The following is a 27747-nucleotide window of genomic DNA, read 5'->3' as shown; positions in this document are numbered from 1 at the left end:
TTGTCAAAGATGCTAAAACACGGGATTACCCAGGGAGTTGTTCAAGAGGATCCTGATGATGAAGAAAAAGACAGGTGACAATGCCAAGATGATCACCAACTCTCACCCTTACACACATTTTTGAGCCTAACGATCCTTTCGTTTCTCAACCTGTGAACTGAGCCCACGTTACGTCCCTCAGGAAGTCTCTTCTGACTAGGACACTTGAATTAACGTGAAATTTCAAATGTTTATAAACAACGCTCGAGGAAGTGCGAGCAAGACTATTTCTATCTCGTTTTGCAGGGTTCTTGACTTGTAAACCCGGAGATGATTGCAGAATATTTTCTTTCATGGCCTTGACTCGGCCAGCTCCTTCGTTAAGCCATTGACCAAGCCTACATTACGACCCTGAAGAAGACCTCTCGGATTGGCGTCGTGCACCGCTTGCAAGAAAACTCAGACCCTTGCGGATGTGATAGCGGTCAGATTGAGTGTTTTCGATGTTCCCGCATTAATGGACGGGACAAATAGCCCTTTTCAATGAGAGCGAGTGGAAAGTCCTTTCTGACTGAGGATCCCTCGTTCAGCATCTCGAGAAGTCCACCTCCCAAGCGAAAATTGTCTTAATTGACCCTCGGTGGATGTTTGGTGATGCAAACATGGTAAAATCATTATGCATGAACTTTCAAATACACATTCTGGGATAGCCTAGCTTGTCTATCCTTGATGAATGCATGCATGTCTGCGCTAACCCTCTTTGACAGGTAAAATATCCTCAAAGACTCAAAGAACATATGACCTTTGGAGCGTCTCCAAAGATGTCACAAAAAATTTCTTCCGTTCCACAAGTGGAATTGACACAGCATGCTTTTGCTGCTCAGAGTTCTAATCCCCAGTGATAGAACACGAAAATTCGGGCGCTGGAGAAGCCCCCACTGTCATCCCAAGAAAGATGCCTTGAAAAAGATCGGGTATTCAGCAGATGATACATCAAATCTCCGGGTAAGAAATCCCAGGTATTTCATCAGAATTCTTTTCAAACTACCCAGAAGGTAAACAGGGTGTTTCTTTGAAAAAGAAAAGCATCTTGACTAGCTGGTCAAGATATTTCATACGATATTCAAGAATAGCCTCAGTTGTCTATTTCTCCGATGAATACGTATGTCTTTGCACGAAAAACTTGTCTGACAGAAGACACGCCCTTAAGAGGCAGGAACGTGCCCAGGTATGTACATTTTACCCATGCCCGATTCCAAAAATCCATGTACCTACGATTGTTATGGTACCCTTTGAACATCGGAGTGACCCCGTTGTTCACCCTCTGAACATCGGAGTGACCCCGTTGTTCACCCTCCTGAGCATGGGACTGACCCCCATGTTCACATCAAATCCTCGGGCGAAGACCCCCAGGTGCTCATCGTTTAAGTCTCTCCAAGACCTGCTGACCCACCAGGCAAACCATCAAATCCTCGGGCAAGGACCCCCAGGTACTTTGACAAACAAAATCCAGTCAGTCAAGGCGACCGAAGAAAGGTTCGGGTCCTAGACAGACAAAATCCAGTCAGTCAAGGCGACCGAAGAAAGGTTCGGGTCCTAGACAGACAAAATCCAGTCAGTCAAGGCGACCGAAGAAAGGTTCGGGTCCTAGACAGACCAAATGAAATCCAGTCAAGGCGATCGAAGAAAGGTTCGGGTCCTAGGCAAGCGATTTCCCCAGTCGAGGCAACCGAAGGTAGATTCGGGTCCGAGACAAATGAAATCCAGTCAAGGCGACCGAAGATAGGTTCAGGTCCTAGGCAAGCGATTTCCCCCAGTCAAGGCGACCGAAGAATGGTTCGGGTCCGAGACAAATGAAATCCAGTCAAGACGACCGAAGAAAGGTTCGGGTCCGAGACAAATGAAATCCAGTCAAGGCGACCGAAGATAGGTTCGGGTCCTAGGCAAGCGATTTCCCCCAGTCAAGGCGACCGAAGATAGGTTCGGGTCCTAGACAAACCATTTTTTCCGTCAAGGCGACCGAAGACAGGTTCGGGTCCTCGACACACAATATCAACTATCTGGAATTACTCTACCCTTCGGCAAGGTAAGTAGCCCCAGGTATGTTTTTATTTGCTTTAGCATGCATCATCTTATATCGCATCATAAAAATGGGACTCCGGTCTCGCCAAAAATAACATTCATTGAACATGCATGGGCCAAATTTAGATGCCATTTTATCTTTGAACGTAACCTCTGCGAGCTCAATCTCTGCGAGCTCACCTTCAAAGAGGGGCAGCTGTTGACACCTATTTTTAATTTGCCCAAAATTAATTGCACAAAATTTAGGAGTTAATTTTATTTAATTCCTAAAACAAAAATATTTCTATTTAAATGCATTGCATATAGAAATTAGGTACATTTGCACTAATAGAGTCTATTATAGAGTTAACTTAAAAAAAAAAAAATCGAGTTGGGCCGGGTCGAAGTTGGGCCGACCCGGCCCATTTCTTTTTTCCCTTTTCCCCCGGGCCCGGGCCCTTTCCCTTTTCTTTTTTCCCCTCCGCGGGCCTGGGCCCCTTTTCTTCTCCCCGCGCGGGCTGGGTCTGGCCCGGCCCAGCCCCTTCTCTCTTCCTTCTTCCCCCCTGCGCAGAGCGGTCCCTTTCTCTCCCCTGCTCTCCTCTGCCGCTGACGCAGAAGCGACGAGCGGCGGAGCAACCTCGCCCCGTCCCTATCTGGCCAGAGTAGGGCCAGGGCAGCACGCCACCGGGACTGGCATTGATGGCCAGTCCCGTCTTCCCCGATTTCCCGGGCTCTCTTCCTCTCTTCCCTGTCTCTCGGCACACTCCACAGAATCGCCCCCCTCTGCACCGGCTTAATGGCCGCGAAAGTCATGGTAGGAGCAGAGGCCGGTGCAGAGCATTGAATGGAGCAGAGAATGGCGTCGTCGTCCTTGGATATACAGACCGGAGAGAGGAGAGAGATGGGGGGTCTTTTCTCGGTTGGTTTGAGCATAGAGAGAAACATAGAGAGAACAGAGAGAAAGAGAGCTGAGAATAGAGAGAGAGAAAGCAGGTCGGGAGTACGCCGGAGCGAACCATCAGCGTCTCCGTCGCCGTGAAGCAGCCAAAGCCTCCCGGTCTGCCGGAGGGAGAGAAAAACAGAGCATAGAGAGAGACCGAGAGAGAATAGAGAGTGAAACAAAGAAGAGAGAGGGAGCCGAGAGTCCGCCGGAGCTAAAGAAGAACCAGCAGCGGTCGTCGACGCCGCCAGACCTGCCGGAAGCCATCCAGACGCGCCGTCGACCGGTGAGCCCCCCTCGACCGAGAAGCGCCCCTGTTTTCCCCTGTTTTTTGCCTCGGTTTGGTCGGGACTCGCGCCGGCCGTTTCGCGCGAATCCCGGCCCATACCGTCGTCGGTCCCGATCCCTAGTCGCCGTCGGAGGTGAACCCAAGCTGCCAGAGTCGACCGGATCGCCGGAGGAGGTCGGAATCCCCCGTTTTTCCACGCGCCCGCCAGGCGTTCGACGAAATGCCTCAACCACGCCGCTTTTTGTTTCATCGCCGGCCGGCGAACGGTGGTCCGACGGTGGCTCAGGTGAGTGGCACAGCCCACAGGCGGTCCTAGTCGGGCGACTTGGGGGCGGCGCTGGCCTGGGTCAGCCGGCGGACGGCCAATTTTGGCCTCGCCGGCGCCCCCCTCCTTGCGGGTCTGTTTGTTCGGGTCGGATCCGTTGACTCGGGTCGGTTCCGACCGACCCGGATTAACAGTTCCGACCCGGGTCGGTTCCGATCGACCCGAATTGACCGATCCGCCCGGGTCAACGCCCGGGTCGGATCCGTTGACCCGGGTCGGACCCGACCCGGTTAATATTATATTATTATTTTATTTTATTTAAAAAAAATTTAACTTTTTTTGTATTATTTTTTTTTCTTTTTCTTTTCGAAAAAAAAAATTTAATTTTTTTTTTTTTAAAAATTATGTTATATCTAAGTTTTTAATTTATTGCTGTATTATTATGCATATTATTGTCTTATTTAAATTAGACAATTCTGAGGTTGTGCGGTAGTATTTTGCATGTTAATTTTATTACTGTTATGCATGTTTTTAATACAATTCCATGAGCTGTTGTGTTTTTGAATGTCATCTGACTTAGTTAAGGTTAGAACCTTAGGCTGCATACATTGTTGTGTTCCTGACTGCTAATCGTTTCTGATTATGCACTTGCTTGATCACCTCACATGTTAGGAGAAAGGTCCTAAAATCAATTCAAATTGTCTGACAAATGTTTTCAAAAATGAACAGGGTAAAATGGTACGGAAAGGGCATTAGTTATCTAACTAGTGTAACCAAGTCCCCGAATTCAGTTAATCTCTGGTTCGTAAGAATAGGGTGACTCTCCCATCACCCTATTTGGGTTTCTAATCGACCTACCCCAAATCGATTAGTGGCGACTCCTTGATATAAATCACTTACATGTTAAAAACTTAAACCCTAAGTCGCGATATGGTACGGGCTTGGGAGAGCCCGAGTTAAGTCCTGAACTTAGACTTAGCACGTATCAGGCGAGCCCCCCCTTTTTTGCATGTTGTTTAAAAAAGGGCTCGGGAGTTCGGTCGCGACAATGCACGAGACCCGTTCGCATGCATACGGCAATTGACTAAATGACTTGTTATTCAAAGATGCACGATTAATTTCGAAGCTGAAGACCCGCAATAGTTCAATCGAGATGTGGAGATTGCAAAAGTCACAACTCTATTGAAATAACACCAATTTTGAAGTTGCTCGATGACTACCCTTCTTTTCGTCTCTTATCGTGTGACGTGGCGAGCCCACCTTTAGCGCTTGGGGAGTGGGCGACGGCGACCGGAGAGCGTCACGGTGGCAGCGGAACCGAGGGGTAGAGAACAAGGGGATTGGGGGTGGCTGTCAATTGTTGTTATAATTGGTAAAAAGCTTTTGATGTTTGCCGGGCTGGGCTAACGCCATCAAGCCGGCGAAGCCCATAAATGTGAACATATAAAGGCCGAAGGACTTGTTGAGCAATAACTAAAACTTCGAGGCCGCAAAAGAAAAACCATACAGAAAAAAAGTGACACGATCTTTGTTGACCCGCACTTGCTTCAAATACGTCATTCAACAAGTTAATTTGCAACTCCCGTTGAAGTTAGAAGCACATTCAAACAATCCTCTCAAAAACGTTAGAGACGAGAAGTGATTCGCTTCTTCACTCAGCTATCGCTAGCTAAAAGGCTGAGGATGACTTAACGTGGTCACATCACATGGAGGGGGAAGGAGTTTTTATGAACGTGGAAGATGCTTTGCGACGTATATAGGTAGAGCAAGCAGATTCTCATTCTCTTCCATTTCCATTTCGGTACGACTTCGAATCAGTCACATTATTGCGTACCCTCCCGGCCCCCCCCCCCCCCCCCCCCCCCCTTCGCCTCGTGGTGGGTGGGCACATACCGACGCGTACGGTGCATGTGCCGTGTTGCTCGGCGGGCCGGGCCGGGCCTCCGGGCAGCAATCGATGTGGAAATGAGGGAGCGATGCGAATCTCGGTCCATATTTAATGGCCATGAGTTGCTATCTGCTCGTGCTTATGTTCGATCTTAATGTATCGGGCATTACTCTTTTCCGTGTCAAAGCTCCCGTAACGAAGCGGAGAATAGATCTCTGGATGCGATCGACACTATATGCGATCTCTGGACGTCGTCGGGTGCGTCGGATGGGACACGTTCTCATCTCCTATACCCTTCTCCTCGGTTGAAAAATGGGGAACCGGGCTTGCCAGGTTCGGTTCTCGGTTTTACACCACAAACCGTCCGTTCTACTCGAAATTCGTTCTTAAACCTGTTTTAAAGGGTTTTTACTTTTTTTTTTGTATTTTTGTATTTTGTTTACAAAAAAGATAGTTATAACGGAGATGGGTTTTGAACTTGGAAAGTTTAGGAAATCCCTTGATGCCTTAATTATTAGGGTAGATACCACCAAAACCTTCAAACTATGCCCGCTATGACATGAAACTCCCCAACTTTTTTATGTCACCAAAAACTTTAAACTTGTCTCCTGTAACACAAATACCCCCTGCTTTTTTTGTGTTACAAACAAAAAAACCCCAACTTATACATGTGTGATATATATACCCTCTATTCAATTCCATCCAATATATATTTATTACACTGGTATAAGTTCGGGGATTTTTATGGCACAAAAAAAAAAGTTTTTGGTATTTGTGTCACAATGGACAAGTTTAGGATTTTTAATGATACAAAAAATGTTTGGAGTATTTATGTTACAGTGAGCATAGTTTTGAGGTTTTTGTAATATTAACCGTAATTAATATGACACGGATAGTTCACATGGTTTAATTTCCTATAATAATAGATATATTGCCTATTGTTAGACCAGACTCAGTTCACGAGTCAATCTTGGAACCTACCTTCGATCAAAAAAACCTTGGAACCTATCGATTTCTAATGTACGATTTCAATAAGGTAGATTTCAGGTTCTAGATCTAAAACCTGCTCACTTTGAAGCCGATTGCCCCAATAACCAAGAGAAAGAGCCACCTTAGAACTGTTTATCTTAGGAGAGAGAGAGAGAAAGAGAGTCTCTCCACAAAACATGCCTACAAAAATGAGCCTTTCGACGAGAGTAAACACAGAAAAGGCCTAATTTCTTGCAACTTTATTGTCATTTTACTTCATGAGAAATTCTAGATGTTGCTAATGATTTATCCTTGTCAACTTGTCTGTACTATCTTTGTGTTTTTACTATATTTGTGTAAAGTTTCCATCGGTGTATTAAATAAAGCTAACAATTTCTTAGGCCCCCATTATTATTATTATTTTTAATCACTCAAGTATTTCCAAATACATTGCATATCATTGAATACAAAGTTTTCTGTAAAGTAGACTAAGTATAAATCTTCAGCCTTTTCAGCAATAGCGTAAAACTGCACTACATTAATCATACATAAATTAGACATGTGAATTGTGAACGCACTAAAATTAATGTCAACTCATTAACCTTTTTTTAATTTGTATGATAGGGTGAAAATTAGCTGCATATCGGAATTATGATGTAGCTTAAATTAAAAGTAATTTATGACCTACCTTGAACAAATTAACAAATATGTGGATTAAATTGAACATCGCACGGATAGAGCTGAGGGATCACATGAAGTGTCTACCTTTTTAATATAACAAATGCATATTTCCTCATACAAGATTTGACATGTGAACCCAAGGAAATTAATGTCCACTCATTAAATTGCCCAATTAATTTGAAGGGTTTAAGATCTTAGGATCTATAATTTATTTTTTTTTTGGTAAGGATAGGATCTATAATTTATGATATAACTTAAACCAAAAAAAAAAAAGTAACTCATAGCCCAGATTGAACAAAGTTTAAAACATGTTGTGAAATTGAAATATCACACGATGACTAGAGTTTAGGGATTATACGACATGTTGAACCTTGTAATAGAATTATACATATGCCTCAGTTTGAGGTTCCGTAGCCTCCATTGTCCCCGACAATCACAGTCGATTACAAACTAATGACAAGTGTGTAAAAACCAAAGAAAAACATGATGTACGAAGATGGAAAGAGTGCATTATCACGCGTATTGTATCCCTTATTAAATGCATGGCTCGCTTAAAGTTGTTCTTTTAGAAGACGGATGAAGATATCCTCTTGACATCTCTCTCCCACTCTCACTCTCTACTTTGGGTTTAATCAAGCTTTGTGAGGGTATAGACGAACGGGGAGTCCCTTCGCAGGCATCGGCATCGGGTCGACAACGATCTTCTCGTCCGGGAGCAGCTTCTCCCACCTGAACCTCTTCACCAAGTTGTGCATGAACACGAGTATTTCCAGGCGAGCGTACTCCTTCCCCGGGCACATCCTCGGCCCGCCCCCGAAGGGCACGAACGTGTACGGCGCCGGCCCTTCCCCTTCGAACCGGGTCGGGTCGAACTTCTCGGGCTCAGGGAAATACTTGCCGCTCTTGTGGGTCGAGTTCGCGCTCCAATAGATCTGAGGGAATCATTCAATATCAGGAGCCGTTAGTTCGACTGTTCAAATCACGAATTTCACTAGTTAACAGATGAACAAGCAGTTGACGGGACGGGGTCATGTTTACCTTCCATCCCTTGGGAATGGAGAAGCCATTGAAGATGAAGTCGTTGATGGCTTCCCTGAACGCGCCCTGGAGAGGAGGGGCGAGCCTCATGACTTCACAGGCCACGTTCCACGAGTACTTCATCTTCTGAATATCATCCCAGTTCAGCAACTCGCCTGGAGCTTTCGATTTCACGATCTCCATTTGCTCTGTTCATCGCGTGATTGCATACAGAGAGACAAGGGTCAGTACATACAGACATAGACATGTGGATGCATAGATATGGACAAAGGCGTGGATCGTTTGCTTAATAGGCAAATCTTGGAGCATCTTTACTGGTTATTATATACCTTCGTATTTTAAACAACTTGAAATAAAAAAATTTTTTGTCTCATGGGTGTCTGATTCACCAATTAATTTGATGAGATTAATCAAAAAATAATGATTAGAGAGTTTAAATGTAAAAAATCTTGTCCAAAAAAATAGTTCAATTGATTTTTCGGATATTAACAAGTCTAGAGCTTTTATTGCTTTCATTGTAGTTCATTCCAAAAAAATTGTTATCTCCTTACCTATATATATTACTAATATTACTCTGATCATAATATTTACCTGGATATACCGGAAAAATAGACTGAAAACGAAAATCTTACCCTTGTAAACTTGTTCATATATTTCGGGAAGCTCAGCGAGATATTTAACGACGAAAGTACAAGCAGCACTGGCGGTGTCGTGGCCACCGATCAGCAAGCCAAGAATCTTGTCGGCAATATCGAGCTCCGTCATGTGCTTCCCATCCTCGTCCGTTGCCAGAAGCATGTGCGACAGTATGTCCTGCGTCGGCGAGGCCTTCCCGTCGGCGAGATCGACCTTCCTCTGCTTGATGATCGCCCTCAGCTCCTTCCTGATGAAGTTGGAGGCCTTGATGGCGCGGTTGAACGGGGTCCCAGGCAGGTCGATGGGGATGGAGATGATGCCGGAGGCCAAGAGATGGAACGGGTCGGCGAACCGCGCGACGTGGCTCGGGTCATCGATGCTGAGGAACAGGCGGGCAGCGAGCCAGAAGGTGTACCGCTTCGCGAGGGGGAAGACGGTGACCTCGTCCTTGCCCTCCCACCCCATGGCGAAGTGCCGCCGGGCAATGGTGTCCATTATCCCGATGTACCGCTGCAGTGCCTCCGGCTTGAAGAAGTTGGGGAGCATCTTCCTCATCTTCTTGGCCTCCTCCTTGGAGGAGGTCTGGGTGGAAGAAGGGAAGACCTTGTTGACGGAGTCGGGCCACCACGCGACCACCAGCTTGTTCTCGTTGGAGAAGAGGAACTTGTTGCCCGCGGCGCCACAGAACACGGCGGCGGGCTGCCCGAGGAGGGAGGTCTTGAAGACTTGGGACGAGTAGCGGGTGATCCGGTCGAAGATGAACCGCTCGGGGTGGCCCTTCCACCCGGACGAGAGGAAGTCGAGGCTCTCCCCGATGAGCGGGAGGCCGACGTTGCCCGGGGGGAGGTTCGGGGTTGCGTAGTGGGAACGGTGCTTGTAGAAGAGGAAGAAGAGGGAGAGGGTGATGGAGGAGACGAAGAGGAGGAGGAGGGAGAGGTAGAGGTGCTCCATTTTGGAAGGTGGAGCCGAATTTGATGTGTTTGAAGTGAAGGGGTGTGGCCATTTTATAGGCAATACAAGCACGAGGAAGTAGAGAGAAGGAGAAGGAGAAAAAGAAGGTGACTGCATGTGAATCAACAGAAAAATAAAAATAAAAATAGAAATAGAAAAATAAGGATAATAAAATAAAAGAGTAGTTGCGAAAAGCTCGAATTTAGAAATATGAAAGCTTAGCGACGTTGCTTGCAAGTGTAGAAATGGTGCTTTTGGACGTGTCTAGCGACTTTCGCAATTGATGCCCACACGCGGTTTGCTCTCGCGAGTGGGCCTTTCGTGTTTTCGTCGGCCCGCACACATTTAAAAATGCGATCGAAGCATTAATTTAATTGAAGTAAAAATAGTAAACGAAAGTGATTAAAGCCTAAATAGGCTTATATATTGGCCAATGTAAAATAGGAATACATACAGACGTTTTTTTTTACGAAAAAAGTCACAAAAAAAACCCAAATTATGCTTGCCGTTACACACATCTATCCCGAGCTTCTTTTTTTTTGTGACATAAAAAATCACAAAGTATGCCTACCATGACACATTAACCCTGAATTGTAACTATGCGACATATTTAACCTCCGTCAAGGTTTCATTAGATGATTTTTCAGCCAAAATATTGTCGTTTTTGTTTCGTTTAAGTCAACACCGTTTTTCTTTCTGGTATCTATATAAGTCCATTTTTAATAGTCCTCATTTACAGAACTATGACAAAGGGTAAATATGTTACACAGGTACAAGTTTGAGATTTTTTATTTCATAGAAAAAAATTTAGGGTAAATGTGTTACGTGGAGCATAGTTTAGAGTTTTTGACGGCTTTTGCCATTTAATTTTTAAAAAAATTAATTAACTTAAAAAAAAGAAGAAGGAAATTTCGGCACCTTTTGACCTATGTAATCACTAAAGTGTAGAAACCCATTTCATTCCCTAAAAGGAAATGATAATCAGAATAAATAAAACTGCAATTAAGTCACGGTAAAAGTTGTAATTTGAAATTACCGTCGAAACAGTAATTTGATGATTTTCAAAAAATCGAAATGAAGCATCGAAATAGCCCCTCGTATATACATAAAATAAGCATCTACGTACGTCGAAATGATATGAATTTGCATCGAGATGTTTTTCAAATTATTTTGTTGAGGTCCTAGTTAATAAATCATAATATGATATTTTTTTGGGTCGAAAAATCTTAATAAGATATTGATGGGCACAATAGTGATGAAAAAGAAATTGCGGGGAAATAAAACTAAAAGTAATAATGGAGTGGGAGCCGTGAATGCGCACTTGCGACTCGTGTTAGCAGGCCAAGCAAGGAAACTGGTGACCCCTTCGGTCGGTTCATGGGGTGGTGGGTTGACTTTTCTGGTTCCCTTTTTTGACTGCATGCGCCAGTACAGTATACCAAGTCTGACTTGAGTTGGTAGTATAAACACCAAGTAGAATAATTCCACCAGTTGATTGGTATGTGCCTTTTCATTTTTTGTAAATTTTATTTATATTATATGTTGTAGATACAACATCATTAAAAAAAAACAAAATGGAGAGAAAGAAAAAACCCGAAATTGATTGAGCGATCGGAGGCGTGATTTAAGTACCGTCAGAGCGTTAACTTGTATCGGTCGAATATGTACTCGCATCACTCCGCTCTATTTCCTAACAGATGACGTGAATCCTGTGTTTGAATTGCGGTTTCCAGCCACGCAATCTGAAGGGGACGCCCACGGTTTCATGTGAGAACGGAATGGTTTGTGTGTATTTATCAAAAGTATTCGGGTATATATTCTAACATTTTACATAGGTTCTGGTTTGAATAATTTGGATAACATTTTCTTTGAAAATGATCACTTGTATCACTTACAAAAATTAACCAACGAAATTTTTTTTGTTGTCCACGAAAATGTATAGATATACATTGTTATCGATAATGAAATAAATTTTATTAACTAATTAATCCAAACAATCTTTTTAGTAGGGGTGTGCGAAATGGACTGCCCAAACCAGGAACCGCTGAGGCCGGATTGAATCGGCCGGTAAGGTCCGGTCCCTAGGAGTGTCGGTTTGGTTCCCGGTTCTTAAAAGTGAAACCGATGTTCAGGCGGTCCAGTTCCCAATTCCAAGGGGTAACGGGACCAAATCGAACCAACTACGTATACTTTTTTTTATTTCTTAATTCTTCAACAATATTAGTAAAATGTGAACTAAACCCTAAGTGAACTTCATTGACAAAAATTAGTAAAATGTGAACTAAACCTTAAGCGACCAGTTCTCAGTCCTAGGACCAACCGGTCCTCCGGATCTGGTTCATGGTTCCACCTTGGAATTGGATCGAAGCGGGAATCGATCACCTTTCCTTTTTAGAAAGACAGTTTTCAAGCCATTTATTTTTCTCAACCGTTTCTAGTTCCTACCAATGTGGAGTCCATCTTTTCAAATAACGACGCGTCGTCGGGACAGAGACGAACGGCGGTCGCTTTCCTTCTTCACAACCGAAAGATCACCAACCACGGCCCGGGAGCGCAAAGGCGTGTCGACAGTGATTGGACGTTGGCAAATTCATTTTTAGGGTTTCCGTCCACCCCGTGGGGGGGGTGGTGGGGTGGGGTTTGGCATTCCACACAAGGAAGGGGACAGCGACGAGCATCTACTTGCATGGGCTTTCATTTAATATGAACAGGAAGAACAAAGATCAAAGGAAGCCGACAAAGAAGACCCGTAGGGTGCATAATGATATTGGGGGTCGGTACCATAAAAAATCAAAAACCTGTACATCCGGGCCGGAAAAATTGGGGTAAGATCACGGATTTTTAGTAGATTTTTCGAAATGTGAGGGAGTGCTTAGGGCAAAAAAAAAGCAGCTTTTAGCATGTGTGCCCATCTAAGATTTTGGTAATTTGGTATTTTTGTGTGACAATGAAATTTGTGTTAGGGTGAACGTGGCGCGTGTGTATGGGATTGTGAAGTTTTTGCAAGACGCAAAATTCGCTTGAGGGGTAACTGCGGCACGAATGTATCGGTTTAGGACTTTTTGTGGCAGGGGTGAATGTGGCGTAGATGAACCGGTTTGGAACTTTTTTGTGATGCGAAAAATAGTTTGGGGTAAATGCAGCACGAGCGTATCGGCCTGGGGATTTTTTGTTGTGTTGAATCTAATTTTCATAAGCTGAATATATGACTGGACTTGAGTGCCGTGAATGAAAAGTAAACTTGTCAAAATAGGTAATAAACCAATTTATTAATCCATATTTAATGGGATGATATGTAATATGGGTTAGTTATATTTAATAAACTTGGGCAAGATCACGGATTTTAGTAGATTTTTCGAAACGCGAGGGAGCACTTAGGGAAAAAAAAAAGAGAGCAGCTTTTAGCATGTTTCCCAATCTAAGATTTTGGTAATTTGGTATTTTTTGTTACAAGAAAGTTTGTGTCGAGTAAATGTGGCGTGTGTGTATGGGATTCTGATTTTTTTGCGAGATGCAAAATTAGCTTGAGGCATAAATGCAGCATGAATGTATGGGTTTAGGACTTTTTGTGGCAGGAAACTTAGTTTGGGGTGAATGTGGCGCGGGTGAATAGATTTGGAACTTTTTGGTGATGCAAAAAATAGTTTAGGGTAAATGCGATACGAGCATACCGGTTTGAGGATTTTCTATTGTTTTGACTCTAATTGGATATATAACTAGACTTGAGTGCCATGAAAGAAAAGTAGAGTTGTTAAAATGGGTCACAAATTCATTTCTTAACCCACATTTAATGGGCTGAATTATTATATAGGTTAGTTATATTCAGTAAATAGGTCATAAACGGATTTAAAATGATAAAACCCTAAATAATATGGATGTTAAATGGGTTTACAATTTATTTATACCGAATCCACCTCTATGACTCTCTCGCTCTCACCCTCATTCGATTTGGCGCTCGTTTACTCCGCTCTCTCATATCGATTTGGGTAAGAGTTTTTCTACATTAGGTTAAATATATAAGTGTTTTCATAATATGAGTTAGGTTGGGTATGATTCATTAGATTTGTGTTGCACGAAAATAGGTCAATTTGGGTCGAACCATTTCAATCCGACCCAAACTCAAACCCATCCCGACCCGACCCGACCTAATTACCTAACCTACCCAGGTCTATTAAAAAGAGATACACGAATTAAGTAAGATAATTAATAGAGTCCAATTCCTTGGGGGAACACCGCGTGTTTATTGCTTATTTATTAATCTAAACAACATGATACTGCTATTTCACACACTCGCAAGTCAAATCGTGCCATTGAGTAGGGTTGTTTTCATTACGTCGATGGTCAGTGCCATCTTGTATAGAGATAATACACCTAATTCAATGAAATGAATTATGTTGGTAAAAAAAGGGAAAAAAAATTAAATGGACACGTGTCATCCTATGACAGCCTTGCTTGTCGTTGTACATCGATACGAGTAAAAGAATCACTTTGTTAGGTGAAGTTTGGTTCCTGAAATTAGCGTTATCGACCGGGAAGGGAGCAGTGTCAAAGAGAATCAGATTTGCTTATGTGCGCAAGTAATCGTGTCTCGAAATTATATTTATTTTATGTGATAAGTATATTGAAAGTTTTAAAACTTGTCATCAAAGTATAATTAAGTCGTCAAACTTTCAAAAAGCGTGATCAAATCTTAAAACTTATCAAATTGGTACAATCAAGTCTTTTCGTTGGTCGCACGTTTTGAATATTTTAGGACTCAATTACATTTTTGTGATAAGTTTTAAGACTCAATTGCACTTCCAAGATAAGTTTTAGGACTTTATTATACTTTTTGAAAGTTTTATGATTTCATTGTACTTTCATAACTAGTTTTAGGATTTCCAATGCACTTAACCCTTATTTTATTTATTTATTTATCTATTTATCTATTAATTAATTGAAATTATTTTGGGGACCTTGAAGAAGTCGAGAAGCCATTTCAAGGAGTAATTTTGTTAGAAATTGACTATAAGATGAAATTCTCTAATAACCCACTTTTTCAAACATGGGAACAACAACAATTCCTGCATATTTGAACTTGACCTTCGGTGATGTTGTGACTTTTGATCGATATTGAACGGGTTGACTATTTCAAATTTGATGGGCTAAGGTGAAATGTAAAGCATCTTCTCATGATCAGCATTGTTTATGCTCGCTTATTTATTTATTTAGTTACTTTTGTTTTTGGAAAAGTGCTCTTTCTATAGTAGTTTGGGTCGGGGTTATTTTGTTTAGTTCTATGGATTAATGTGAGCAATAAGCCGATGCAAAGTTGACTAACATGAAAAATTCTAATCGAGTTGGGAACTTTGATACTCGAGCTCAACTCGACTTCATTAGAAAACGCGTGAAGTTTCGATGTTCAAATCAAGCTTGATCGAGTTTGAATATGACTCCACAAAGTATTCAATTAAGGTGCATCGATCGCCAGGTATCTAAGCATGATTCTTGAAGTTACAAACTCTCTCAAAACTCAGATAGACTTGGATTTGAGTTTCGATAGTGCAACAAGAACGAAGAGAAAGGTTCTTCTTATGTTGCATGTGGTTTACTATAAGTACATGTTTATGGTACTATGTGTACTACTCGATTAGGTTTTAAGTAAACTATTATAAAGCCGGCCGTATTTTCCTCCATCAACTCTTGGTAGCATTAGGTTTAGTGGGTTATAACACCATCCACATTTATAAAGCAATTATGAAGCTCAAAAACTTAGATGAGAACTTATCCACGGTAAATCTTGGGTGTTGCTTGACTCCTTTGTATCTCTAAGTAAAAATATAAGGATATCATAATATAAAAGTTAGAATCTTTACAAAACCAGTAGGTCAGTTTAGCACATAGCACTGATCTGATTCTCCACGAGATCAGTGCAAACAATTCCATGTTGGGCGACCCTTTGGGATTTTAGCTTGCGTCTCAATTAACTCTCGAGATGAATAGAGTAATTTCATAGCTCGAGGTTTACCTACCTAAGGTGGCCCGATTCACCACAAAAAAAAAAAAAAAAAGACAAGTAGATTACATATATGCTAACTTAAGTTGAGGTTTCAGAAATAGCCCAAGTTAATATAGGCCGAGTCCAGTCAATAGGGGACGTGCAAGAAGAGGGGACGGCCCATATCGCATCTCAACCCTGCAAAATGTTTCAGAGACCTATTCATCTTTACTAAAGTGAGGAAAATCATTGAGGACTTAGGTTGAAAAGGAGAAACTATTCTACTTAAAATCATAGAGTTAGAAAACGGCAATTAAATTCTGTAATATATTTTAAACAGAGAAATCGAGTCGTTTCTGTCGTCGGCAAAGAAAATGACTTATGTGGCAATTGAGAATCGCGCATTTCATGTCTCAATTCCACTTAAGGTTTAAAACTCGATTAAATTTTCTAACAAAGACTTATAACTTGTTGGGATTGGCGTGATCATTTAGGATTTGATCGCACCAATAAAATTTGTAATTTATCGGGATCGGCAATCGAGAACCACTCATTTCATGTTTCATTTTTGATATGTTATCAGAGTCTAGGTCTTGCTCTGGCCTCAATTTATTTCGCACATGTTTCCTCTCGATCTATTTTCGCGTGGGTGGCCCCCCATCCGTCTCCACGTGCCGTTCCTAATTCGGCCCCGGTTTATTTCCTTTTGGAGTTGGAATCTAAGGTTTCTACATGGATCATTCCATTATTAATTCAATATCAAAAGAGCTCCAAGATGTTGAGGAGAAAGGGCATGAAATCAATGAAAGTAGTAGCCAAAGTTCGCAACAATAGACGTTATTTTTAAGACGTAGGTCACATGTTAAAGTGTCCTCCTCCTCCCTCCTGGCCCTCTTGTCCTTGAAGTTGGAGTACAAGCATCGACAATACAAAGTCTTTTCACGCCCAAATAAAGAAGGAACGAAGAAGAATAAACCAGAACTTCTCTTCTTCCCCAACAGTTTGGCGTGGCTACTGATTAATTACTGATACGACATGATAAGGACATAACGCTACCAAATTGAGCGTGGCCTAATCATGTTTAGATGTGTGGCAACTGAGTAAATCCGCCGTGGGACGAGAGAGAGTTGAATGGGCAATCTTGTCGAGGCCATTTCTTGCTGGACGACAGACAAAAACCTTCATGTTCACGATCACGTTTGTGTCTGAACTGTCCACATAAAGAAGTGTCTTTGATGCATTCTTGTTTCTCTGAAACAAGCACAGCAATAATATATGAGGGTCATGAATCAATAAGGTTTTGCATTACTGAATGAATAAATTATAATCTCGTTTTAGGGCTTAGGAATATATTTTGATGAATATGTGGTGACCAGTGATATAATGATTGATTGGTAATATCCCAGCGTGATATATGAATGTGTTGCAAGTGATATAATTTCTCGGGATAAATGCAATCGAAATCCTAAAGCTTGTTGCAATATATAGAATCATAAGACTTTCTAAAGGTGCAAAAGGCGTGGGGCTGCGAGCACTCGTTAACCCTCGTCAATGAAGTAGGAGGCAACTTAAGCCCCCTCCGGCAAAATGTTTGTTTTTTTAACTATTGAATCTAATTTTATTTACTATTAGGAGCAAAACAACGTCATTTTGGTCATTGTTGAATTTTTCACTCACGTAATAGCCACTTAGAAAATCGAAAGCAATAAAAAAAAAAGTCACATGAGCATTTCCTATCACTAAAATTTGACAGAGCTAACAGAGTTACTTTATTGCACAAATAGGACAAGGTTTAGGACTTGATTGTAGAAATTGAAAATTTTAATACTCGATTGCATTTTCTTGATAAATTTTGAAATTTCGATTGGACAATACCAATGGGTAGAAGGGTTCGATTTTCTTTCTTTCTTATTTCTTTTTCCAGAGATCTAAGAAGATTTGTCCATCACATACTAAACTGACTTCGGTAGGTAGGTTGCAATAAAAAAAATACCAATTTTACAGAAATAAAGTTCTTAATATCTTATCATTGATCAGGTTATGGAAAGCTTTCCAATCATGAACATGGCAAGACGAGGCCATCGGAGAATCAAACGACACTTTCCAACTATTTACCCAAGCTATGTAATTTGCCGCTAAATGGGGAAAACTAACTTGATAGATATGAGAAAGTATCTTATTCGATATCATTCTCAAATGTAATGCAGACACGATTCACCAAGTCGGGAGTTAATTTTTGGTATCGGGAGAAATAACGAACTCGGTGATACCTCTCGGCTTTCGGGATCGGAGAATCTATCGTCTCGGGTGATGATGAATATTGCTATGGCCTTCGGCGAAGATGACATGACTGTCGACACCCCGTTCGGAATATTATTCCACCGGCAACTCATCATCCGCAATGTCTCCTCCGACTGAATAATCATCTTCCCTCCTCCCTGGGTTATGGCAACCTCAATGACCTTGTCTGCTCCTAAAATAACCTCAATTTGCTTTAATCGGCCCAACGTATAACCATAACCTACTTGATCAAAATATAATTGGAGACAGAATTTGTACAAAAAATGCACCCGAAGTGCTTACCTTTCAAGATTTTACGACCCCGCAGAATGATGAATCTTTGAACCGAGAGTAAGCTCATGCAATGACAGATCTTGCGAGCGAACGGACAATTTCATCTCCATCGACGAAAACCCAGATAAGAGATCTTGAAAGGGGTCAGTAAATCTCGTTAAAAAATGCTTAATGCCGTGATTTTCATATTTTTGATCGTTTGGAAACAGGTCAGTCGCTACGATAAGGCGGTCATGTCTCTCATCACTGTCTGCCAACACGGTGACTTGTTCCTTGAGGTTGCAACTTGCTTCCAAGTTCTGCAATATTTGGGGTTTGAGAAACCATGGAAGAGAAAGTCCACCCATGCGGGTCGATTCTCGGCGCGTCCAAGGCCGGAGATAAAATGGAAAGAGCTTTTGGACGAGGTGTCGGAAACCAGTTTTGAGAGACTTGATTGTAAGACATATTGGGTGGACCGCCCAAGATGGGCCAAACCCGGCCCGTGAGCCACAAGGGCCCATGAGGTAGTTATTTGTCTATCTATAATAGAAGGCACCCTTTGGAAAACAGACGTGATTTTTTCCATATGCAAACACACTCCTTCGAAAACGTTGTCTTCTCTGTTTTCCTTCGGAACGCACACGAATACGAAAGACGATCGAAGAACTCTCAAGCGCAAAGTGGCACTTAATCTATGACAATACCGGGTATGTTCGTTGTGTGATATGCCTGTACGATCGGTGATACAAGTTGATGGTCCTTGGGCACATTTTCCGCATTGATCGAATTCGTTCCGAATATGTTTCAAACGCAACGATCGGGGATTGAGTTTTCCCAACATTGGTATCAGAGCCTGTTTACTTGTTTCCCGATCATGCATGTGTACCGTCTCTACCATTGAAGTGTATACTGCTTGTTTTTTCGTTTCGGCCTTGTTTTTTGTTCGTTTTCGTCGCGTCGCCGAACTGTTCATGCATGTTTCGATTTTTTTTTCGTCAAAACTTGAATTTTATTGTATAAACAGAAAGGACTCGTCGAGACGAGCAAAATGATGGGCGGCACGTCGCCGGAGGACGCCGCACGCGCCCTCACGCGCCGTCAAGGGCAGTGCGCGCGACGCCTCGTGCGTACCACGCGCGGCCGTGCGAAACGGCGCGTCGGTCGCCGCTAACCGCCGATGATGACGTCATCGTGACGTCATCAGGAGCGGACCCACTGACCCGACCCGAGACCCGACCCGGTTGACCGTTGACCCGACCCGTTGACCCAACTCGGTTGACCGTTGACCGAACCGGTTGACCGTTGACCGGTCAACGGTCGGACCGGTCAAACCGGTCGAACCAGACCGGTTCAAACCGGCATAATGACCCAGTTATTTCTTTCGGCCCGTTCGAGCTCATTTGAACTCCGATTTGGGCGTTTTTGGTATCGACGTGCTCGTATCGGAATGCTCTACGTTATGGTGTATTCATATTATATTTTTACTGCACTTATGAATGTGAAAATGCATGATAAACCCTATGTACACGTACTGAGGGGTATATTCTTTGGCATTTTCTCTAGTATTTCTCTATAGTTTTTTTTGAAATACAAGTGCTAGATCATATGTATATGAATAAGCATTCCCTATCTTAATGTATCATGGATTATAAGTAATCCTTCGTTCTGCATTCGTTGCAGGAACAATGGTACATTTGAGACGCACTCCGATAATCCCAAGAACGGCAGCTCAAAAGGAGAAGCTTGAAAACCTAAGAGTCAAGCTAGCTCTTTATCGATGGGACGCTAAAGATGATATGATGACACACATCATCAAGGTCAACAAAATGATACAGGATATCATTTGGAACGGTTTTGTAATGCCGGAATATATAATGGTCGGAGCCCTAAAATGCACTATGCCTGATGAGTCGGGAAGAATACTTGATAAGGTTAAAGAAACTTTAAATGGTCCAAGCTATAAGATGCTTGTGGAGAATTTTGTGCAAGAATACATAAGGGTCGGGGCAAGGAGAACATCAACCCTTGCATTGAATGGGTCTCGGCGCAAATCATGGTCCGGATCTAGGGGTTTTCCGGGAGCCTCTGTTTATGTTCCGAAGAAAATAAAACTTTCTAAAGAATTTTATGAGTCCTTTCATGTCTATGTGTTGGATTGGTACACTTGATGTTGTTCTTTTAGGATTTGGAACCAATTCTGTACATGTTTCTAGTTGATATTACATATTCTTAAACATTTGTGAATGTGTTATGATATATATATATGGCTATGAATTTTTGGTGATTTCTCATTTTATATTGCCATATTATGTGTTATGTTTTATGTGGGAAGTTCTTAAAAGTTTGTATAACTTATGAAGAACCAATTTCATTACATAAATGATTATGTTAATGGTAATTTCAAATTAGGTTTTTTAGATGATGATTGGGAACATAGTGAACTTTCGACTCTAAGACCTTTTGTGAAACTATTCATTAATATGATTAGTTTATGTAATCATGATGCTGATGAAGCATTTAGATAGGCTTTAATAACTCGTGCGTATGTGTCTGAAATGTTCAGATACGATGGCTTCAGCAACTAAAAACATAGTGGCTGAACTAAATAAGGGAGAAAAATTGAATGGCGACAATTATGAGATTTGGAGTCTCAAGATTCAATATGTGCTAGAAGAGCAAGATGCACTCGAAGCTCTTAACCAGATTATGGAAGAACCTGAGGATGGGACAACTGCCCAACACAAGAGGGACAAAGATGCCTTTGCTGTTTGGAAAAGAAAGAACTCTCTTGCTCGCATTACGTTGCTAAGCAGCATGGACAATGACATCATGCGAGAGTTCGGACGTTTCCAGAGCGCCAAAGACATGTGGGCTGCACTGGCATCAAGATTTGTTCGAACTTCTGTGACCAAACTGAGACAACTTACTATCCGTTTCGACTCATACAAGATGTCTCATGGAAAGACCATGAAACAACATTTGAGGCAGATGTCGAATATGATTAGTGAGCTAAAGGATGCCGGGCACATACTCACTGATGAACAGCAGGTGCAGGCAGTAATCCGCTCCTTGCCTCAAAGCTGGGAGCACATGAAGATCCATTTGACCCACAATGAGGGTATCAAGACCTTCGAGGATGCTATGCGGCATCTTGAGCTGGAAGAGGATCGCCTCATGGCAGCTAAGCCAGAAACTGATATTTACTTTGCTGGTTCTAGCTCGCATGGAGTTTCGGGCTTCAAAAGGAAGCACCCTGCTGGGTCAAAGAAGTGGAAAGACAAGGGGCCAAGTCCTTCAGGGAAGAAGCCGAGGCTCAACCAACGGGAGAAAGGAAAGCATCCTTTCAGCTCCTTTCAAGAAGAACATTTCAAGAGTGAAATGTTTCAACTGTGGCAAGAAGGGTCACTTTGCTCGCGACTGTGGCGAGCCAAAGAAGGTAGAAACCCTTAGCATTCATGAAAATGCTACATATGTGTCTAGTTCAGTGTTTCTAACCGAATCTAATCCTTTGTGGACTGTAGACTCGGGAGCCACAAACCATGTAGCGAAGGACAGAGAAGCTTTCGTGGAGTTCCGACGAGTTCCACAAGGAACGAAGTGGATATACGTGGGGAACAATTCAAGAGTGGAGGTCAGAGGCATTGGCACCTGTCAACTACTTATGTGCGGTGGACGCACATTGTTCCTACATGATGTGCTATTTGCTCCAGAGATTCGTCGGAACTTAGTTTCGGTGTTGGTTTTAGTTAGACTTGGTTTTAATGTAAACTTCCATAATAATGGTGTAGACTTGTCTTTAGGTACAAGTTATTATGGTTCCGGATATTTCTTAGATGGTTTCATTGTATTAGATGTTGACTATTGTGAAGTTAATGTTAGTTATTCCTTATTTACATCATCTGATTCTTATGAGAATGATGTGAACGTGTGGCATGCTAGACTTGGTCATATTGGCCAACAAAGAATGAATAGATTGGCTAAAGATGGCTTATTGGGCAATATTAAAAAGGTTGACTTGCCCATATGTGAGCATTGCCTAGAAGGAAAAACAACACGGAAACCATTTGGAAAAGGAATAAGAGTTGAATTTCCTTTGCAATTAATCCATACTGACATCTGTGGTCCAATGAATATAAAAGAAAGGCACGGGTCTGTTTATTTCATCACATTCATTGATGATTATACTCGATTCGGACATGTCGATTTGATTTCTCATAAGTCCGAAGCTTTAAATTGCTTTAAAAGATTTATGAGCTTAGTGGAAAATCAATTAGACAAGAAAATAAAAGCATTAAGATCCGATCGAGGTCGAGAATATCTGTCTGATCAGTTCAGAAATTTATGTGATGAAAAGGGAATAGAAAGACAACTGACTATTCCATATACTCCTCAACAAAATGGTGTTGCGGAAAGGAGAAACAGAACCTTAATGGAAATGATTAGATCAATGATGGCACAAGCTAACTTGCCCATCACCTTTTGGGGTGATGCTTTGTTGACTGCTGCTTACATACTTAACCGTGTGCCTTCTAAATCAGTTGCTTCTACTCCATATGAGTTATGGACAGGCAGAAAGCCTGATTTAAGCTTTCTAAAACCTTGGGGTTGTGCTGCCTATACTCGTGAGTCTTCTCACAAGTATGGAAAATTAGGCCCAAGAGGCAAAAAGAGTATTTTTATAAGATACTCAGAGCACTCAAAAGGATATGTATTCATAGGTGAGCAAGAAAGCGGAAGTATAACTGAATTTGAATCACGGGATATCACATTCTTAGAGAATGAATTTCCTAAAAAGGGCGAAGTAGGTGATGATTACTCACTATACGAATCTGTGGATCGTGATAGTGAAGTTAGTGGGAGCATTGTGACAAATGGAGAGTTGAATGCAACCCAGTCTCAATTGCAATCACTTAAAGAGACGACACCACCATTATCTCATTCGAGTGGGAGCGCAATGGAACGTGGTGAATCATCAGGAGTACAGCATTCCATACGACAGTCAAGTCGTAATAGGATTCCCCGTCGACGTTTTGACATTGAAGGAGAAACTTTCATGATCGCCCCACAAGATGAAGATGAGCCGAAGAATGTGAACGATGCTCTAAAGTGCCTTGATAAGGAAGAATGGATACATGCAATGGAAGAGGAAATGGAGTCATTAAGATCAAACCAAGTTTGGGAATTGGTTGACCTTCCAAAAGGACGTAAAGCCATTGGGAACAGGTGGGTTCTCAAAATAAAGCGTAAGGCTGATGGCTCAATAGGGAGGTATAAGGCTCGCCTTGTGGCGAAAGGATATAATCAACAGGAAGGAGTTGACTTTGAAGAAACTTTTTCTCCTGTGGTTAGATTTACCTCTATTCGCCTTATTCTGGCAATAGTAGCTAGTATGGATCTGGAATTACATCAAATGGATGTAAAGACTGCATTCCTCAATGGAGAATTAGAGGAAGAAATTTATATGGAACAACCTGTTGGTTTCATTACAAAAAGCCAGGAGCACAAAATGTGTCGACTATTGAGGTCGATATATGGCATTAAGCAGTCTTCGAGATAATGGTATATACGTTTTCACAATGCCATAATGGCATATGATTTTGTAATGATTAGTGAAGATAATTGTGTATATATCAAAAGATCCAAAGATCAATTTGTGATCTTGTCATTATATGTTGATGATATACTAATTGCCGGAAGCAGTATGGAGTTGGTTAATACAGTCAAGAATTGGTTATTTTCCAATTTTGAGATGAAAGATATGGGTGAAGCTGCATACATTCTTGGAGTTAAGATTTCAAGAGATCGCTCAAAGAAATCTCTATCCCTTTCACAAGAGACGTATGTGAATAAAATCCTTGAGCGATTTCGTATGCAAGACTGTAAATCAATAAATACTCCTATTGCAAAAGGCGAAGCATTAAGCGACAGAATGTGTCCTAAGACTTCACAAGAAAAGGAGCAAATGGAGCAAGTTCCATATGCTAGTGCTGTCGGAAGCTTGATGTACGCTATGATGTGTACAAGACCTGATATTTGTTATGCAGTTGGAATGGTAAGTAGATACCAATCCAATCCAGGTCCAGCACATTGGATCGCCGTCAAAAGAATCCTGAGATATCTAAAGGGAAGTGCCGACTATGCACTGACTTATCAAGGAAGTGATCTACACCTTGAAGGCTATACTGATGCTGACTGGGGAGGAGATTTAAAAGAAAGGAAATTTACTTCTGGATACGTGTTCTTACTGAATAATGGCGCCATATCTTGGAGCAGTAAGAAGCAACAGTGTGTAGCCTTATCTACAATGGAAGCCGAGTTCGTGGCTCTATCAGCAGCGGCACAAGAAGCTGTTTGGCTTAGAAGATTTTTGGATCACTTAGGTGTTACTGAGAATGCTGCAAACCCAGTATTGGTCTATTGTGATAGCCAAGCAGCAATAGCGTACACTAAGGATCCCAAGTACCATGGAAAGACCAAACATATAGATATCAAGTATAACTATGTCAAGGACATAGTTGCACGAAAGGAAGTGAACGTGAAGTACATATCTACACAAAGGATGATAGCAGATCCTATGACGAAGCCGATTCCTAGAGAAGTTTTCCATGGTCATGTGAGATATCTAGGACTGTGTAGAATATGATGTACTGAATATTGTAATTTTCCCAGAATGTTCACTATTAATGAAGTTTGTTATTATCAAAGCCTATAAGTTTGTATGACGTTTGTGAATGTCGTTGCTGAGTGCATTATATTGAAAAGGTATGTCGGACAGATGAGAGATTAGCCCACTCACACGGGTAATCGCCTCTACTCACTGTGTGATGAATAGAGATGAGACAGTTTTAAGCTTGTTATCTAAGTGATAATTGAGAGCTCAAGCTTGAAGCATGGACGTCGCCTTAACAGAATGTTAAGATGAGGACATATAGATTATTATGTCCGAAAGTGAAATGACCCACATATTTCACTTTACCTGTCTTTAATGCCAGATGTGAGTTCTGATAGATGCTTATGAATAGAGTAGATTTGTGAACTCAAGTTAGACATTGAGTATGTCTAAACTATCATCTGTACGGTATTGAGAGTAAAGACATACGCTTTATGGGAAAAGGAGAGAATACCGTAATACGTATTTCATATTACGTATGCATGGGACGACCGATAAAAGTTGACAAAAAGTTATGATCTCAACTTTTAAGTCGTGTGAGACTCTTGAGGAAAATAGTTTTTCTCAATTAAAGTGCCATCACGACTCTTACTTATTCTCAAAATTTCTATTCAGTGTTTGCTATCTTAGGATGTTGCCGATGATCATGATAATTCGGTCTAACGGGGCATTTCTAGAAAAGCGAGTTGGACTGAAATGGAGAGGTTTAAGGAAAGAGGAAGATCAATTTGATTTATGATGTCACATTCTATATTTGTATTCACAGGTCGACCAATTATGATTTTGAGTAAATCATAGTTGTGAATACAATATACGAGATACTAAAAGAGATTAAAAGAGATGAAAATTGTGACTGATTGATCTAGGGAATTGCATACTAATTCTATTCTGGATAATGCCCAATTTGAGCTGTTATATATTCCTAACAGATGTATAACAACGAGCTCTCGGAGTATGCTGGTCGCACGGATTATTTGCCAATATGAACTTTGCAAGGAAGAGAGTTGTGTTTAGCCCATCGTGGGCGAGTGGGAGATGTAAGACATATTGGGTGGACCGCCCAAGATGGGCAAAACCCGGCCCGTGAGCCACAAGGGCCCATGAGGTAGTTATTTGTCTATCTATAATAGAAGGCACCCCTTGGAAAACAGACGTGATTTTTTCCATATGCAAACACACTCCTTCGAATACGTTGTCTTCTCTGTTTTCCTTCGGAACGCACACGAATACGAAAGACGATTGAAGAACTCTCAAGCGCAAAGTGGCACTTAATCTGTGACAATACCGGGTATGTTCGTTGTATGATATGCCTGTACGATCGGTGATACAAGTTGATGGTCCTCGGGCACATTTTCCGCATTGATCGAATTCGTTCCGAATATGTTTCGAACGCAACGATCGGGGATTGAGTTTTCCCAACATTGATAATGATATTGGCACTCTCATTTGAGACTGGTACGGAGTTAAGGACCGAAGAATTCATTCGTTGAGGAGTTCTCTTCTTCGAGCCTTCGCCGATCTGCATGGGCTTGAGTCGTCGTCCTCGTCGTTGTGGGTGTTGAGCAGGCATGAGACGAAGAGAAATGGAAAGGAAGAGGGTTAAGAGGAGGAGGAAAGAGAGAAAGAGGAGCTCCATCTCACTGTTCTCCATTTGGGGTGGTGTGAGATGGGGGAGAGGGAAGAGATGATCGGGGTGTGCAGCAGAACTTAGATGTAACTTTGTATGACTACACTTGGTTTTATGAGTCTTGGACAGAGGAGTATTATTACTCATTGCATCTATATATTATGCATCTAAGAGTGAGTTCCATCTAGTTGTTCCAAATAACTTAAAATAAAACCAGGATGGAGGAAGAGCTGGTAAATTAATCTTTTCTTTTCTTTTTTTTCTTTTTTCCTTTGATCTTCATTCATAGCTTTTGTGCAACATCTACGCTCACGAGTTTCCTTTCGTATGTCTCAATTTTTGCAAGTAAGTACAAAAATGTCGTAACACGTCGTAAAATTGATTTGCGATATCATGACAAATCCATATAACCTAGTATAAAACGGTGGTAAAATGGTCGGTATGGTACACCATAGTACCTTGAAAATCCCAAGTCACTTGAGGTTAGCTCACGAGGTCGGAGGCAGTGCATGCATGACACATTGACCTTACTAGTTGAGGTCTGAAGTTTGGGATAGACCTTTTAAAGCCAAGCCCCAAAAAGTTACTAACTGTTAATATCACGGAAAATCCTAAATTTGTAACGCTTGGAACTAGACACTTACTTTTCATCCAAGTTTGAGCAAATTTTGACCAAAAGTCTGCCTAGTTAACATCATGATGGAAGGATATAATCGGGTTGTGTTCTTTCTGACGACAACCAATTCACTCAAATAAGATAGCCAGACTGCTGGATATTGTGCTTTCTAACCATGCCCGTCCGACCTCGGTGGAGTCGAGTAAATTGTGATTTTCGCATATCAATCGATGAGATAACGTAGATATGGTTATTAGCTTTCCAATGCCTTCGGAATCATTTTGATCGGAGTTTTCTCAATGGAAATATCATGGTTTTTCTTATCGACTGTCCGCTCGGTCAATTTGCGGAAGTTTCCGAACTTGACACTTTTTTTTAAAAATTAGTACATATTTTCAAAAAAGGATATGTGCACTGGAAGTCCTAAAACTTGTTATGAAAGTGCAATTAAGTCTCAAAACTTACAAAAAGTTCAATCAAGTCCTAAAAATTATCAAATCGATGCAATCGAGTCCTTATTTAAACTCTATCCAACTTGGCTTATGGAAAATGTAGACGTGGCTTTTGTAATATTTTCTCTCTTTTGCGTGGCGATAACATGGCT

At 41.6% G+C, this 27747-nt stretch overlaps 2 protein-coding genes across 3 annotated transcripts; both read right to left on the bottom strand.

Annotated features, from left to right (window-relative positions):
- Positions 1 to 7362: 7362 nt before the first annotated feature.
- LOC115686948 (beta-amyrin 28-monooxygenase-like) lies at positions 7363 to 9735 on the bottom strand. The gene is made up of 3 exons (XM_030612379.2): positions 8743 to 9735; positions 8111 to 8298; positions 7363 to 8004 (listed from the first exon to the last, which is right to left on the bottom strand). The coding sequence occupies exons 1-3, from the start codon at positions 9695 to 9697 to the stop codon at positions 7705 to 7707; spliced, it is 1443 nt and encodes a 480-aa protein (XP_030468239.1). The 5' UTR covers positions 9698 to 9735; the 3' UTR covers positions 7363 to 7704.
- Positions 9736 to 16483: 6748 nt separating this feature from the next.
- LOC115686938 (uncharacterized) lies at positions 16484 to 26688 on the bottom strand. 2 transcript variants are annotated; one of them, XR_008818128.1, is made up of 4 exons: positions 26321 to 26688; positions 18258 to 18679; positions 17945 to 18141; positions 16484 to 16925 (listed from the first exon to the last, which is right to left on the bottom strand). XR_008818128.1 is itself a non-coding variant. In XM_030612371.2 (4 exons), the coding sequence occupies exons 2-4, from the start codon at positions 18313 to 18315 to the stop codon at positions 16746 to 16748; spliced, it is 441 nt and encodes a 146-aa protein (XP_030468231.1). In that variant the 5' UTR covers positions 18316 to 18679; positions 26321 to 26685; the 3' UTR covers positions 16484 to 16745. The 2 variants fall into 2 exon arrangements, 1 of the variants encoding a protein (XP_030468231.1); XM_030612371.2 differs by having other exon boundaries at positions 17945 to 18147; positions 26321 to 26685.
- Positions 26689 to 27747: the final 1059 nt, after the last annotated feature.

This window comes from Syzygium oleosum, unplaced genomic scaffold, assembly GCF_021117445.2.
Source record: "Syzygium oleosum isolate NSW1041296 unplaced genomic scaffold, Sole_v2.1 Sole_v2.16, whole genome shotgun sequence".
NCBI lineage: Eukaryota > Viridiplantae > Streptophyta > Magnoliopsida > Myrtales > Myrtaceae > Syzygium > Syzygium oleosum.
This window is presented reverse-complemented; position numbering and strand designations above follow the sequence as displayed.